Source organism: Anthonomus grandis, chromosome 17, assembly GCF_022605725.1.
Source record: "Anthonomus grandis grandis chromosome 17, icAntGran1.3, whole genome shotgun sequence".
Lineage (NCBI taxonomy): Eukaryota > Metazoa > Arthropoda > Insecta > Coleoptera > Curculionidae > Anthonomus > Anthonomus grandis.
In genome coordinates this window covers 7,003,194-7,020,001 of record NC_065562.1, presented here as the reverse complement: position 1 = coordinate 7,020,001, position 16,808 = coordinate 7,003,194, and the positions used below count along the sequence as shown (strand labels likewise).

Below are 16,808 nucleotides of genomic sequence, written 5' to 3'. Positions count from 1 at the left end.
ACAAAATTCATTTCGGCTATCAAAATCATCTTCCGATAGCTCTTGAAATATTAGAATATTTTATAAGCGTGGAACTTTGCTTTTTTCAATACTTTATGCACAGTAGATCGCGATAAATTAACATTAGAAGCTATGCGTGTGATTGTGGCTTTGAGATTATCTTGGACCGTTAACAGAACCGTTATTGAACCTGAACCAGCTTTTTCAGTATCCCGAACATGCCCGAGATCACGAAAATTTGCTTTAACACTGCTTACAATGACCGATCAGGATGAGTTGCATTAAACAACTGAACTACCTCCTTTTGAGTACGCGCCATATCTCCGAAACCAATCATACACAAGATTTCGATTCTTTCACGTTCGGTTAATTTTCTTATATTTCATACAATAACAGTAGGAAATCAAGTGTAATTACTAATAAAACGCAGGATGACACTGCTTTCACCTCTCAAAAAGAATAAACACCACTTGCAAATGTAAAAATACTTCAAATAGTTGCACCAAAGTATATTCACTTTTTGACACTGACAACAACAACTAAAAAACCAAAATACCAACATTTAATTAAGGTATTTGTTTAATTTTACATTTTATCATAATTCTTCGTTCAAAATTGCTTATGTAACCACTATTGCTTTGTACCATACCCTTTAAAAAAATCGTTTTTTCTGATTATGCAATAAAAAATGGTGGTTTCCATTTAAAAAAACATATTGATGATGTCATATCTTTTTTTTGAGTTACCCTGTATATTTAATCTCCACGTAGAAAAATCCTTAACCCAATATTAAAATCGACGGGTTTGGGCTTTTTTTTCAGAAACGGTCCATGTAATTTTTATTGAATTTATCCGCTACTTTACGGATGCACTGTATATTAGAACAACAGTTAATTAACACGTTCAATTTTTCCCATTTCAAAATCTCAAAATTAGAATGGGCTTATTCTCACGGGTGACCAAAGAAGTGCTAATAGAGCAACATTTAAATTATAATGTGTTACTAAGAAAAAACTTTTTTCTTAGTTTTCAAATGTTTCCGTTATGCAAACGGTTCGGCCTAAGGTCACGCATATTAGTAACTTTTAAATAACTAATACGAATTAAGAGAATAATAAGTGCTTACCTGCCAAGGATTCTTTGCTCAAATGCTGGTGCGATTCAGCGAGGCACTCGACCTCGGCGAACCTCGCGTTCAACGACATGGCGGGATGGTTGGGGTCCTGCGTCAAGTTGAGATACGCCGCGCGACGCAATTGTTCTTCGATCACTAAAGCTTGTTCCAGAAGCTAGAGCAATAGTAAATATTTATAAACATTCAGCTAATTATTTAACAATTGTTTAAATTTACCTTAAATCTTCTGGCCAAGAATTTATTTTTGATTTCCAAAAAGTTACCCTTGCCGACGTCCATCTTGAAGGGCTCATTGATGATCGCAAAACGAGCATCAGCTTGGATATCTTGCCATCTAAAAAATATATAATAAATAAATATACAGGGTGTTAATTAATTGAGTGACGATAATACTGAATGTGATTCCTTCGGTGATTTAAAAACAAATTATATCAACAAAATATATCCTAAACCTCTTAGTTTTCGAGCTACAGGGTGTTAAAGATTTAAGAAAAAATATATAATATATACAGGGATATCCGGAAAAAGAAGGCCAATCCGCCAGCCACATATAGGGTAGACCAAAATAATGCGACTTTCGTTATGCCATTTTTTAATTGGGCGCTCGGTATTTAATATACAGGGCGTCAAAATAAGAAATACAAAATCGTTTTTTTTTTAAATAAGTCGAGTGTCTCATAAGATATAAAATTAAAATTAGGTGTGAGGGGATTTTTTGAAACGAGAAATTGAAATCCGTTCACGGATTTGCTATACCTCGAAGAGGGCGCCACCTGCGGTGTATTGCATGTGTTAAAAATGCCAAAACTTTTTTGTACACCTGCATAATAAAGTTCTAGTAAAAAATTCTAATTATCCAATCTTTTCTTGTAAAAAAAGTATTCTTAGTAAATGTCGGCCTGAGAATCCGTTTATTAGATATCTTAATTTTCAAATCTTGATACATTTTAAGAAAGTTAACAAAATAAACGTAAATTATTTTTTCTAAATTAATGCTAAATTTCTTATTATAATAAAATCATAAAATATTCACCCTAAATTATTTGTTCAACGTGACCTCCATTTGTTTGTATACACATACGTGCCCTCTTTATTAATGAAAATCTAAGGCTTTGAAAAATATTTGGTTTCAATCTGCTGCCAATACTCTACAGCTGCAATGATTGTTTCCCTTAAATGATCCTCGTTTAAAATCAGAACCACATACACAAAGTCTTTCATACATCCCCAAACTGAAAAATCCAAAGATATAAGGTCGGGCGAACGAGGTGGGCACGGAACAGGAGCATCTCGACCCCTACCAATCCAGCGATTAGAAAATACTTGATGTAAATAGTTCCTAACATTTATGGCAAAATAAGCCAGAGCACCATCGAGTTGAAACCAAAGATTTTGTCTTAAATTTAGAGGCCAATCATCAAGCAAATCGGGCAGTATTTCTTGTAGAAACAACAGAAATAATTCACCAGTCAAATTACCTGATAAAATGACAGATCCTAAAAGAAAGTTATCCACAACACCTGCCCACTTGATGATGTGTCTCAACTATGGCCCTAGGATTCTCTTCAGCCAATATGTGTGCGTTATGGATATTTCTTATGCCGTTTCTCGTGAACGTGGCCTCGTCAGTAAACAGAATCGCCCTTATAAAATCCACCTTTCTATTATTCATTTCACATAACCATCTACAAAAGGCAAGTCTTGCCTCGGGATTGTCGTGTAAAAGACCCTGTACTTTTTGAAGATGAATTGGATAAAGTTGTTGACTCCATAAAATATGATGTGTCTCGGTTTTCCTAATATTTTCCACACGTTCAGCCAAAACACTAGTACTAATGTTTGGTGATTCTTCGACAATTCTTAAAATTTCTTCCCCTTGCCCTGATTACATCGCACGAGATCCGCCGCAATTACCCTTCCGTCTTTCGCTGAAACTTCCAGTCTCCCTTAGGCAGTTAATCAAATTTAAAAAATATTTTCTTTTGGGATGAAATCGGTTTGGGAATGTCTGGGTATAGCGTCTAGCGGCTAAATTAGCATTGGAGTCACATTTTCCTAGTTAAGAATTGACAGGTATTTACCGTTTACAATAATATTTAAAACTTGCCAAACATCAAAAACATATCCGCGATTTCGAAAAAGGGTACATTTCTTGGTCTATGAGCCATTATGGTTTTATAAGTTGTAAGCAAACACACCAAATACAAATATGTGATTAAAAAACGTAGATTTAATTTAGGTGTAATTGAGAAGCTTGTAAAGAGTGTCAGAAGCATTTAAATTTGTTACTTTGACAGTACGTAAAAAGTTACTGGATCCGGGAGGTCAGCCAATTGTTTAGAAAGAAGTATCTAGATTTTAAAATTAAGTTATCTAATAAACGGATTCTCAGGCCGACATTTACTAAGAATACTTTTTTTACAAGAAAAGATTGGATAATTAGAATTTTTTACTTGAACTTTATTATACAGGGGTACAAAAAAGTTTTGGTATTTTTAACACATGCAATATACTGCAGGTGGCGCCCTCTGCAAGGTATAGCAAATCCGTGAACGGATTTCAATTTCTCGTTCCAAAAAGCCCCCTCATACCAAATTTTAATTTAATATCTTATGAAACACCCGACTTATTTAAAAAAAACCATTCTATATTTATCACTTTGACGCCCAGTATATTGAATACCGAGCGCCCATTTAAAAAATGACATAACGAAAGTCGAATTATTTTGGTCCACCCTATATGTGGCCGGCGGATTGGAGAGGATCCTTTTTCCGGACACCCTGTATATAAAAGATAATGTTGCAGATATTTTTATGAAATTTAGTACACCCTTTTTGATCACTAAGGAGCAGTTTCTGACGTAATAGATATTTTAAAACTTAACCAGTGACGTCCGTACGGGGTATAAACTAAATATTTTTTAAGAAAAAAATTAATATGCCACTGATTTTTCTAAAATCCAAAATTGTTTTTGAAATCCTCCTTTATTTTAAAACAAATAATGTCTCTTGTCTGAATTTCATACGAAGTACCGTTTTCACGCAAAAAAATAAATACCAAAAACGTTTTTCTTCCTTCAATTCAATAATTGAGACTGCTTTTAATATTTTGTTGTAATTTGGTAGGCATAATCTGTGGAATTTTTACCGTTATCAGTATCGTTCATGTTCACATGATATTGAATATTTCAATTTTAAAACATGTAAGTGTTGTGTTGTATGTACAGTCAACAAAATTGAAAATGTCCCTCGCTCCGTGGCTCTTTACCCATTTACACGTAATTTAAGCACAATTTGGCTACACTGTATGAATGAAGAAAGTATAGCGGCATTTTTCGAAAATAAGTAACGGGGGCTGATGCGGGGGCAGCTTATGCGATCGATCCCATTATAACATTGTGTATAAGGTACCATTGTAAATTTTAAGATCTATTTTTAAGGAGGGTTTTTCCATATTAATTGGCGGCACGGGGATGCAGGTAAAATGTATAAGGTGGTAAATATAAATAAATTTGATGGTAAGTAGAATTGTGTTTATAAGTGCCTCGAGTCTATTTACGTGTTTAATTTTTTTTATTTTTTAAAGTGTTTTATGTAATATTTTTTCATAATGCCAAGATTGCCTGGACAGAGGGAGAGTATCATGGAAATTCGTACGAGAATTATTGTTATGCATGAGATGGGTGCCACCTTACGAGAAATAGCAATGGCTACAGATCTTTCAGTAAGTTTTTTTTGTATGCATTTCGTTTCAATTTTTTGTTAGGTAAAATCTATTTAAACTAAACTATGAAATTTGTCAAAAATCTTCAAAAATTCTCTTTAACTTTCATTTAAAAAAAAGGTTTGTTTTTATACGGAACCAACTTTTTTTGATATCCCGAAATAAGCTAATAAATTTAATAGATCAAAAACGAAAATTATTATCTCATCGTCCTGGGAATCTATTCAAATAGGAGTGATTTCGAGGGTAATTTATAATTTCTTCATTAAATTTTTTATTTAGAAAAATAGCTGAAAATTACATATCTTAAGTTTAATTTATCGATAGATATGTAAAAAAGTTATAAAACTTATTTTTTAACAAAGAAAAATATACATGTTATTGGGTCTATCAAAATAAAAAATGTTTTTGTTTTATTTTTAAAGTAAAATCATTTTAGATATGATTGATTATTTTTTTTGAGGTAGTATTTTTTAAATCCAAGCAACCCTTATACAGGGTGAGTTTTTTAAAGTGTTGCAACGCGATATCTTGAAAACATTCAAGTTTTTTCTAAATATTTAAAAAACGAAGGTACAGTTTTTTTTTAGATAATAAATAAATTTAATGCAGTACCATACCCTAAAAAAAGTATTAATGGGTTTAAAGGTTTCTCAAAAACGGTAGTCGAATGTAGTATAGATTAGCGATATTTTGAATTTTAAATTTAATATCTGACTCACTAGCACTGCACCAGTTGAGGGTTAAGGGGGGTGGCCCTATTAAAAAATGTTTATTAAAATAATATTTAGTCCAAAACGCACCGTGAGCCAATCCACTACCTATTTACCGCATTATTTGTATCCATCTAGTATATTTTTATATCTGTATTATTATTGTATTTATTATTATACCTGTGAATGGGTTTTTTTATGCCAAATTTAAGCTTTACCTCGTTAATTATATTTATTCGATTTAGTAATATGATACATATGTATATGCATTTTACGATATTAGACTGAGCATTGACATAAGTAAGCTTTGACATAGGTAATTTACGAAAAAGAAGAGAAGAATTCTATCGCCTGCATTTATTATAATTTAAAATAATTTTGTCTCTTCGCGCCGGTTGTTATTTTTAAATATGAAGGTTTTATAAAAGTCAGAGCAAACATTTTAATCTGAAATATTTTCACTTTGAAAACTTTGTCAATATTTTCGCTTTATTTGCTTTTCACCATATATTAAAAAAAGTTGTCATAGAAATATATTTTGACGTAACGCTCTGAATGTTTTAAAAAAACACCAATAAATAATATAAAATTATATTATTGTTAAGAGACGCTGTTATTGCTTTTTTAGTACCTACTTTATTAACTTATTCTTAATAATAAAATATTTACTGCTATTTTTTATCTATACCTATACATATAGGCCACCCCTTTGCTAAACTGTTGTCACTAACCTAATAGTATAATAGATATCTATTTAAGTAATTAATACTAATTACTGCATTTGCTTTTAAACAGGTCAAACAAGTTAGACGCTGGATCCAACGTCAAGAGGCAGAAGGCCATGTAGAAACCAGACAACATCCTCGAAGGCAACCTGTATTGACCGAAAATATGAGAGAAGTTATTGTTACCCAAGAAAGAAATAACCCTTTCACAAATAGCCGGGTGGTTAAAATAAATTGTAGACGACCAGCCAAATTAAAAAAAGGCCAAAATTAACGGTCGACAACGCAGAGCGAAGGCTTAGGTTTGCTCAAGAAAATCGTCAAGCAAACGTTTTCTTCGGACATAAGGTCCCATCAATTAGTGTGGAGACCTACAAGTACCAGATATGATTCCCATTATGTCCAAGAAACTGAAAAAAGCGGGAGAATAACATTGTCATTGTCGGGTCGGATGACCCAAAATGGACCCGGAATGCTGGTAACCACGCCACCCCAAATGAATTCCGCGGACTACGTGGACATTTTGGAAAATTCTTTTCTGCCTTCATACAGAATATTATATCTGGCTGGACCAATATCCCTTATGCACGATAATTGTCCAATTCATACCTCCCGTATGGCGAGAACATGGTTTGAGGAATATCCGGAATTTAATTTAATTCCATGGCCATCCAGAAGCCCCGACTTAAACCCCATCGAAAATTTGTGGGCTGAAATAGTGAATTCTTGGGATACTTTTAATCAAGGCCAAATTAGATCGAAGGAAACGTTACTAGCCCACGCTCAAAGAGTTTGGGAATCTTTCAGAGGGAGACCCGATTTTAGTAATTACGCGGGATTAATGCGGAAAAGGCTGCAACAATGCATTGACGCAAATGGTTTTTATACCAAATATTAATTAAGAAGCCATACCAATACCAAACGCACCCTGTGATATTAAATAATTATTATTTAAAAAAAAAGGACTAAGTTTCGAAAAAAACACAATACGTAGGCTATTTAAAAGTTTAAATAAAAAAGTATTTTTATTGTAGATTTAAATTGTAATTATACTTACTAAAGCTTGTTAGGAGTAGTGTTGAATGTTATTAATTGTTATTAAGATGTTATACTTAAAGAACTGTAATTTGTCATTAAATAGGAAATAAAATTTTCGCTTTGAAACTGACCTTTGATCCATTACTTATACGTTTTATAAGGTTTAAAAAAAAAGTAAATAAAAAAAGATACGGGACTACTACAATTAAAGTTTAGTAATTAAAGTTAACTTTGCTTCAATAAAAAAAATATAAAAAATAGTTTTTTATTCAAGAAGAAATCACGAGAGTGCCTTATTTATAAACGGAAATATTACTTTATTCATCATTTCAGTAAAAAAGTGTGCTTTACTCATGAGAGCCACATAGATTTTTTTCTACCTCTTACCAAAATATAGACATAAACAATTTAAAATATGGATTTGCCGAACAACATTTTGGGTTAATCGAACAAGTGGAGACAATTTTGAATAGTTTTTGTAAAAGCAATGTCCACTTAACTTGATAATGAGTAAAAAAAATTTCAATAAAGCAAACTAACTTTCTTAATATGCAACTTTTACTATACGAGTATAGGCAATTTTTGGTATATCAACCAACTTCTTTTGACGAGTTCTACACCCTGTATTTTTATATAGGTATACTTATAAATAAAATGTGAGGAAAAAGAAACAAAAATCTTAATTTTTTTCCCATATTATGGTAGTACTTAGTACAAGTACTACACTACTATTTTTTATGAAACCTTTAATGAATTGAAATGAAGCAGAATTTTGAAGAGCGCATTTAGCCAACGTATAAAACACTATAGCGCATTGTCCTAAAAACTTTACATAAGGAAGAAAAACAAACTGATTGGTTTTTTTAATATCAGCTTGCACAGCCACAAAAATATTCGAAACGTCCCATTGCAAAAACCCCATCTACTGAAAAATGAGTTCCGTCACCCCTGCCTATTTATACACGACTAAACTCGATCGATACTCTACACCCTAGCGCCCGCCGTACGCTACCCCTTTCAGTCAAAAGCCATGTTGCCAAATTGTAAGGCAACGAAGTCCGAGAGCAGATGCGAGGGACATTTTCAAATTTGCCGACTGTAAAAATTTATGTAAAAGTAAGTGCTGTCTGTGTTGCACTGATTTAGTCCGGACTAGCAACGTAGGCTCTTGCCGGTTTTCTGATCGTTTGCTTGTTTACTTTTTTTTTGGCATCTATCTTTTTTTTTCCTGGGTCGCATCGAGATGCTCTAGCTTTTAACGGCTCGGAACATGGGACTAGACTGTATGGGATACGGACGTGTTGGTTGTATTTATAGATTTCGAGATTGGCCGGTATTGGTCGCGAGCTCGATTTCAAGCTACGCCCCTCCGGCTCGACGGACTTTTAGCTGATCGTTTGTGTGAATGGGATGTGGGAAAATGAAGGCTACTGCAGTAGCAGTTTTAATGAGTTACTACCGGGTTTAACTTGAGCTTGTTGAGTTTTAGTAATAGATTGTCGATGTTTTTATTAAGTTCTTCCTCAGGCAAACTTAGTAAAGTTAAAAGATTATTTTGATCATTTTGCACGGATAACTATACTCGCTCTTCTCCAAATCCGGCATTTCTCCGCACTGCTGGCTCCGCCCCCCTGACTACAGTGCTCGAGCTGGGCACTTTTTTGGACACTTTTTTGGTGTTTATAGTTTTTATGATGTTTGGGTATTTTGGACAGCGCCAATAGCTAGCCGGATGGTCGCCGCCGCAATTGCAACATTTGGCCAGTGCTTTTTTCTCTTTGGAACATTAATGGTTTTCTTGACCTTTATGGCAACGCGGCCTCGCGGTGCAATTGCTCATGGCGTGACCGAACTCTTGGCAGCGATGGCACTGTCCAATCTGTTTTTTGCTGTCTATTGTAAAAGTTCTAAGGCGCTCAACTCGAACCCTTATATTCAGGAGGGTGTCCACCTCGTATATGTCCTCTTGTTCTTTGGGTGTAAGAAACCTGAAGAGATCCGTTTGCCTTTTTCGTCCTGGACCGGTGTTAAACCAGCCCATTTCTTCGGGCACGAATCCCATCAGGTTTAGTTCTTCTCTTATGTCCTTTAGACTGAAATTTCTGTCAAAGCCCCTCAGGATAAGGTTTAGTTTCCTATCTTCCTCAGGGAAGTAGGAGTGGAACTCCATCACCCTCTCCTTGAGGAGTCCTGTCAATTTTCGGTGATCCTGAGAAGTCTTGGGGAAAAGCGCTAAGCCTAGCCTTTCCTTTTGGGTTTTTAAATATATCGATGTTTTTTCCATAATAAGTTTGAATTTCATTGCCCCATTTGGAGTGTCCCTAATAACAACTTTTGGGATTTTTGGAATTTTGGTGTCAGCGCTGTTCCCCTTTCCAGCTATTGACAAGTTATTTAGGGGCATATACAAGGGGCTTCTTTTTGGACCTTCATCTCTCCCCCTGGCATTCACGCTCCGCTTTTCGTTATTAATTCCGTTTGCATTTGAGAGTCCTGAGGGACCGGGTTTTTGGTTATCGTTATTTTTTGTTTCTTCCAGGGCGGCTATTCGGTAATTTTGGAGGAAGTGACACTTCCTCCTGAGAGAAGGGATCTCACATCACGTTCCTCTCCCTAGGTATAAAAATTAGTATTCTGTAGTAGCAGTGACCGTGTGGTGAACGATCATCACGATCATGTAATTCTTACAGCGTTGCCAGATTCTCGACCAATAGAATACGCGCGCTCATACGTTCGACGCGCCGCTAACCTGACAAGGATTTTGACATTTGACGTACCGGATGCCGGGTATTTATTATTTATTTTTCTGTTCAACGGATTAAAAGACATTAATAATTGTCTGTGTTAGTGTTACCACTTTAATAAATTAGAAATTAGATAGAAGTAGTCTGTGGTATTAAAATGGCAGAGTGTAATCGATCGACCCCCATGACCAATGAACAAAAAAAATTCTGAGTGGATGAAAAAACACCCCCAGCTACAAAGTGGACTATTTTCAAATAGTTTTACAAAGAAAGACGCCCAAAACTTATGGGAAAACATCACTGTAACGCTAAATGCATTCCCTGGGACATCCTGTAAAACTTGGAAGCAATGGCGAAAAGTAGGTGAAACATTAGGGTAAATAAAAACAGTTTTGAATATACCTTTCATTTATAGACTGGCAAGATTTAAAAGAAAAACACAAAGGCAAAAAATCCATAAATAAAAGCAAAATCCATATTATGGTTATTATTATACACAATAATAATAATCGAAGGGATTTTTTATAATCAGAACCAACAAACCAAACAAAACAACGGTTTTTTTTTGGATTTTCATTGCCCACGCGTCTTTCTGTCACCTGTCTCGGAAGTTAGGTTAGGATACACTTCTCCCTCACAATTTAGCAGTAGAAGTGTGATCACGGATTTTTCGCACGATGTGAGCGCTCCCCTGTTTACAGAATAAACTTTTAGTAATTTTCGAGTGAGCTCCGCCCACTTCTCGTGTAAATGTTGTTTCACGCGTTTACAGAATAGCCGTCCAGGTCGGTTACCTGCATCTCCTCCTCCCGGGGGGATGAGGAGATGTCTGCATCCTCCCTGGTTCTTTTTCTGGGTTTTGTTCATTTTGTTTTTGATTATTCTTCCGGTCCTCCAGTAATCTCAAATGCTTTGTAAGCTCTTTATTTTCCGCTCTCAATTTTTCGTTGGTTTTATTGACATTTTCGAGTTTGAGGTTTAGTTCCAGGAGCTGCTCACTAAATGTTTTTATTTTGAAATCTATTTGCTCTTTCAGTGCTTTAACTCGTTCATTTCTTGATTTAATGAGCAGTTCCTTTTCATAAACCTCATTCTCTAATTTTTTTGTTAGAATTTTAAAATATTCTGCGCTGGGGCCTTGACGGGTTGATGATAAGCTTTCTCCCGAGCTCGCCCTCTCCACCGGGGTCAATTCGGGAGTAAAGAATGATTGGGGTTTAGAATATCTTCTCTCGAGAAGAGGTTTTCTGCATTTGTGTGGGTAGGGATCGATCGTAGGCTGATTTTATGGTCGATTTGCTCTTCGTAGGTTGAACTGCTATCGTGACTCAACTGCTGCAGGCTATGTGTGTTTGAACGCGTCATAATTTTTGATGTTTCTTTTCACAATAAAATTAACAATTATTTTATTTTTTTAAATAATAATCATTATTATTTGATTAAGATAGTATGATAGACATATCATGATAGTCTGATTTAAAAAAGGTAAATTTTACAAACAGTGAATTAGCTGACATGCATTTTACTTATGGGGTTGCATAAGGAAATGCATATGAAGCCAGGCGAATATACCAAGAACGTTATCCAAATCGCGTACAACCTGCTCCAAGAACGTTTTCTAGGATTCATAGACGTCTCCACGAGACTAAGGAATTTTACATGAAATTGAGGAGAATCCCGAAACTAGTATTAGGAAAATCGCGTCAACCTTTAATGTTTCACATGTACTTGTTTGGAAAAATCTCATCGAAAATTTGTTATACCCGCATCACATTCAAAGAGTGCAAGCATTACTCCCTAAAAATTTCCCAATGCGAATTAATATCGGTGAGTGCTCTTTACAGGTGAGGCTAATTTTAGGTGAAACTGCATAAGGAATTTCCATAATAACAATTTATGGGCGGATGAAAACCCTCATGTAATTGTTGAATCTATCAGGTGCAGTTCTCATTAAATGTTTGGGCTGGCATTATTGATGATTATCCTATTTGGCTAATTTTTTCTCCCTCCCAATAAGACTTACTGGAGAATCCTATTTACAATTTCTAAAAGAAAATTTGCCGCCATTACTTGAAGACCTCTTTTATTGATGTGGATGTGATGGTAGCTTACGTAGTCGTTACATTTTTAAGTCGCCAATCTCACAATAGGTGGATAGGGCGCGGAGGAACACAGTCATGGCTGCCTAGGTCTCCCAACCTTAATAGTTTAGATTTCTTTTCCTGGGGGCACCTAAAAAGCTTAGTGTATGCAGTGCCGATTCAAACTGAAGAAGAGTTACAAAATCGTATAATAGTATCCTTTCAAACTATAAGAAATACCCCAGGAATCTTTAATAATGTGTGTCAGCCTATGCAAAGAAGAGTTGCATACTTGCGGGTGGAGGACACTTTCAACAATTGCTGTAAATTATTTGAGGTATTTATTTTTTTGCGCGAAAACGGTGCGTCGTATGAAATTAAGACAAGATACATTATTTGTTTTAAAATAAATAAGGATTTTAAGAAAATCCGTGGCGTATCATTTTTTTCTTGAAAAATATTTAGTTCATACCCCGTACGAACGTTACTGGTAAATTTTTTTAAATATCTATGACGTCAGAAACTCCTCCTTAGTGATCAAAAAGAGTGTACCGAATTCCATAAAAATATCTGCAACATTATCTTTTATATGATTAAAAAACATATTTTTTTTTTTAACTTTTTTTTAAAATCACATCCTATATTATCGGCACTCAATCAATTAACAGACTGTACAGGGTGGCCAAATAAGAATGCGAGGTACTGTATCTGGGAAACTATTCATCGTAGAAGCTTGCGATAAAAAAATTATAACTAAAATGGCCAAGAGAATGACCTGGAAAATATTTTCAAGTTTCTAAAATGGCCGCTAGGGGGCGCAACTGCAATATTGAATCTAGAAAACTGATGTTTCTGTAAATTTTGCTGAATTAACCTAACAAAAAAATAGCTGATTATTAAAGTAGAGACTAATCCGAACCTTTTTTATTTGAATAGTTTTGCTGTATCTCTAAAAATAAAGTGGTGGGGGGTGTTCAAAAGTTGGCTTAAAACACACCCTGTATACTAAAAACGCCTTAGCCGATTTTATCAAACTTGGGCTAGTTGAAAAGAGCTATTATTAAGCTACGAATATTATTATATTTCATGTTTTTTTTAGTTTTACATCTCGCCGCTAGAGGGCTTTTTTCGGCTTTCTGACACAAATGACTAATTTTCTCAAAAAACTTAAATGCAATGGTATAAATTTTTTTATACAGAAAAATAGCTTAATGACGCCTAAATATGCTTGCGAAAACCGCATCTTAATATCTTTATCCTAACCTAAAATTTAGGCCAAAGAAAATTTTATATGGAAATCCCTTAATATTTATAAAAACTACAAAATAATTTATTTCGAATTTCTTTTATAATGTAAGTTGTGGCCCTATAAAGGACCGATTTTAAAAAGAAAGGGTTTTAATGCCCCCGTAAATGCTCGAAATGCTGACCATCACGCTCTATGCATTGCTGAAGCCTCTCATGGGTAGATAGAACTGCAGCTTCAATTTCGGCTCTCGGTATGGTATGTATTGCATTACGAATGCGGTTTTTCATATCTTCTCTAGTCGTAGGCTGAGTCTGAAATACAATGTCCTTTAACCGCCCCCATAAATAGAAATCAAGACAGGTTAAGTCTGGGGATCGCGGAGGCCATGGAAACAGGCTTCCTCTTCCAATCCACCGCTGTTGAAAAATGTTATTAATATGGTCTCGCACATTCCTAGCAAAATGTGCTGGACAACCATCCAACTGCAAAAACAAATTTTGCCGGACTTCCAGTGGCACATCTTCCAGCAACAACGGTAATTGATTTACCAAAAAGTCGAAAAAAACATTGCCATTTAGAGATTGCTCAAAAAAATATGGTCCAATAATGTTGCCTCCAAGTATACCACACCACACATTTAAACTCCAGCGCCCTTGGTGCTGAACTTCACGCAACCAATGCGGATTTTCTGCAGACCAATAATGCATGTTATGCAGGTTGACTCTACCGTCACTATTAAATGTGGCTTCATCGGTCCAAAGAATTTTAAATAAAAAATCTCTGTCCTCGCGTATCATGCCTAATATCCAATGGCAATAGTCCAACCTACGGTCAAAGTCTGCTTCTTCCAATGCCTGATGTAAATTAACATGATATGGGTGCATTCTATAAATATATTAAAAAAAAAGCTGAACTTAAATAAATCCATATATGGCGATGGCTATTAGAATTTACCTATTGTCCTTCAAAATATTTTGAATCGTTGTTCTTGATATGCCTAATTCAAGGGATAATGCTCTTGTGCTAACATGAGGATTCCCTTCAATATATCCCAGTACGCTGTTAATATTGTCCACATTTCTTCTAATTCTTGGCCGTTGAAACCTAGTCCGAAAACTACCATTGGCTCTTAAGTTCGCCACTAATCGGGGAAAAAATCTAATATCGCAAGGACTTCGATTTGGATATCGAGCAGCATAAACTCTTTTTGCTACTGCAGCATTTTGAAGACATTCAAAATAAACCGCAAGCATATCAACAGCTTCATCGTTCGTAAAACGCGTTTTGCAAAAACAAAAAATGCTCAAGTAACGTAAAACTTTTGACAATTTGAGGAATGTTTATAATTTGAGTAGACATTTGTTTTGTTGCATTCCATGGCCTGCTTTCTAATAATTATTTTTTTCGTATTATATCCATAGTGAATATATAGCATAAAATAGGTCTGATTTTTGATATAAGCATTATTAATACTTACCTTTTAGTGATATTAGGTAATATTTTCAAAAATGGTAAATTTTGTTTTCAAAAGTAGTGAATTTTAAAAAATTCGAAAATAATTAGTATAAAAAAATTAAAATTTAAGGGTATAAAATATTCTTTGGCCTATATTTTAGGTTAGGAACAAGATATCGAGTTGCGGTTTTCGCAAGATTATTTAGACATCATTTAGCTATTTTTCTATGAAAAAAAATCATATCAACGCATTTAAGTTTTTTGAGAAAATTAGTCATTTGTGTCAGAAAGCCGAAAAAAGCCCTCTAGCGGCGAGATGTAAAACTAAAAAAACATGAAATATAATAATATTCGTAGCTTAATAATAGCTCTTTTCAACTAGCCCAAGTTTGATAAAATCGGCTAAGGCGTTTTTAGTATACAGGGTGTGTTTTAAGCCAACTTTTGAACACCCCCCACCACTTTATTTTTAGAGATACAGCAAAACTATTCAAATAAAAAAGGTTCGGATTAGTCCCTACTTTAATAATCAGCTATTTTTTTGTTAGGTTAATTCAGCAAAATTTACAGAAACATCAGTTTTCTAGATTCAAGATTGCAGTTGCGCCCCCTAGCGGCCATTTTAGAAACTTGAAAATATTTTCCAGGTCATTCTCTTGGCCATTTTAGTAATAAATTTTTTTATTGCAAGCTTCTACGATGAATAGTTTCCCAGATACAGTACCTCGCATTCTTATTTGGCCACCCTGTACAGGATAGCATTAAAAATAAATTAGGACAGTCAATGCGTGTATATTTATTTTTGTTTTTCTTGCCTTTACTCCTCTTTCTTTACCATTTGATAATAGTTATATTATATAATACTTTTCATTTATTTAATTTTTACTATAAATGCCTATTCGTTATCTTATACAGAGAGGTATGTAATACATGTTTACTCTAAAAACATGTGTTACTATATAAAAATAATTTCTTTGCTAATGCATGTCTATTTAATTTTTACTATTATTTATTTTAAAGAAATTTAATTACTTTTATTACATTTAAATATTTGATTTTTAAAAGTGTACTTGTCGTTTTCCCTAAGTAAGTATAGTTGCCTCCACCAACAGGGCCGTATCTGGACCAAAATTTTGGGGGGGGTTAGGCCAGTGACATTTGAGATATTAGGGATAAAAAAAACTTTAATTTATAAATAGGTTTTACTAAAAGAAGATACCAGTTTAAACTAAAACACATTTAACAACGTTAAAATTTTAAAAATAGTAATTATAATAACAACTGAATATTTCTTTGCTTTTCCCTCGCAAAACGATTTAAGTCCTCTGCGGTATCAATTATAATATTTCTATGCACGCTTAAAAGGGCAATAGTCCTGTTAGCCGCTCCTGACCAGTTGAATTGCGCAAATAGTCTTTTAAACGCCTTAGCGATGAAAATGATCGTTCTGATGAGGCTGTAGATACAGGTAACGTAGCCAGAATTTGCAACAGAGTATGAATATTGGGAAACAAAGATGGATTACATGCTGATAATGCACCAAGAGCATTTTTTGGCCTTTCTGCTTGAGACAGCTTAATCCATTTTTGTTTCCACAACTGTAGTTCTGCAGATAACGTATCTAGGTCCAAAAATTCCTCATATGGTAACAAGTCTTCCATTTTTACTATGTGTGCTTCGCACATATTTGGTACTAGACAATATAACAATGAAAGTGACTTTTCGTGATTTGCAAATCTTGCAGATTTTCATCAGTTCTTCTATAAATTGATCAAAAAAAGGAATTGCAACTCTGATTCGAAAATATTCCTCTGCAGTAGCTACCATGGCATTAGAACGATTCTGCTGTCGTGAAACTATTCTAGGTATTTTTATGTATTCTTCATCATCTATAGACTTTATAATAGCTTCAGATTTTTTACAAATATTTTTGAATTCTTGATCT

General features: G+C 34.4%; 1 protein-coding gene across 1 annotated transcript in view; it reads right to left on the bottom strand.

Moving 5' to 3' along the window:
- Nucleotides 1-16,808, bottom strand: part of LOC126746628 (chromodomain-helicase-DNA-binding protein Mi-2 homolog) — a 175,347-nt gene that overhangs the window by 17,091 nt on the left and 141,448 nt on the right. Inside the window, exons 29-30 of the mRNA XM_050454957.1 lie at nt 1,352-1,469; nt 1,127-1,289 (exon numbers count right to left, since the gene is read on the bottom strand). Coding sequence (XP_050310914.1) covers nt 1,127-1,289; nt 1,352-1,469 — 281 coding nt within the window. The remainder of the gene's footprint in view (nt 1-1,126; nt 1,290-1,351; nt 1,470-16,808) is intronic.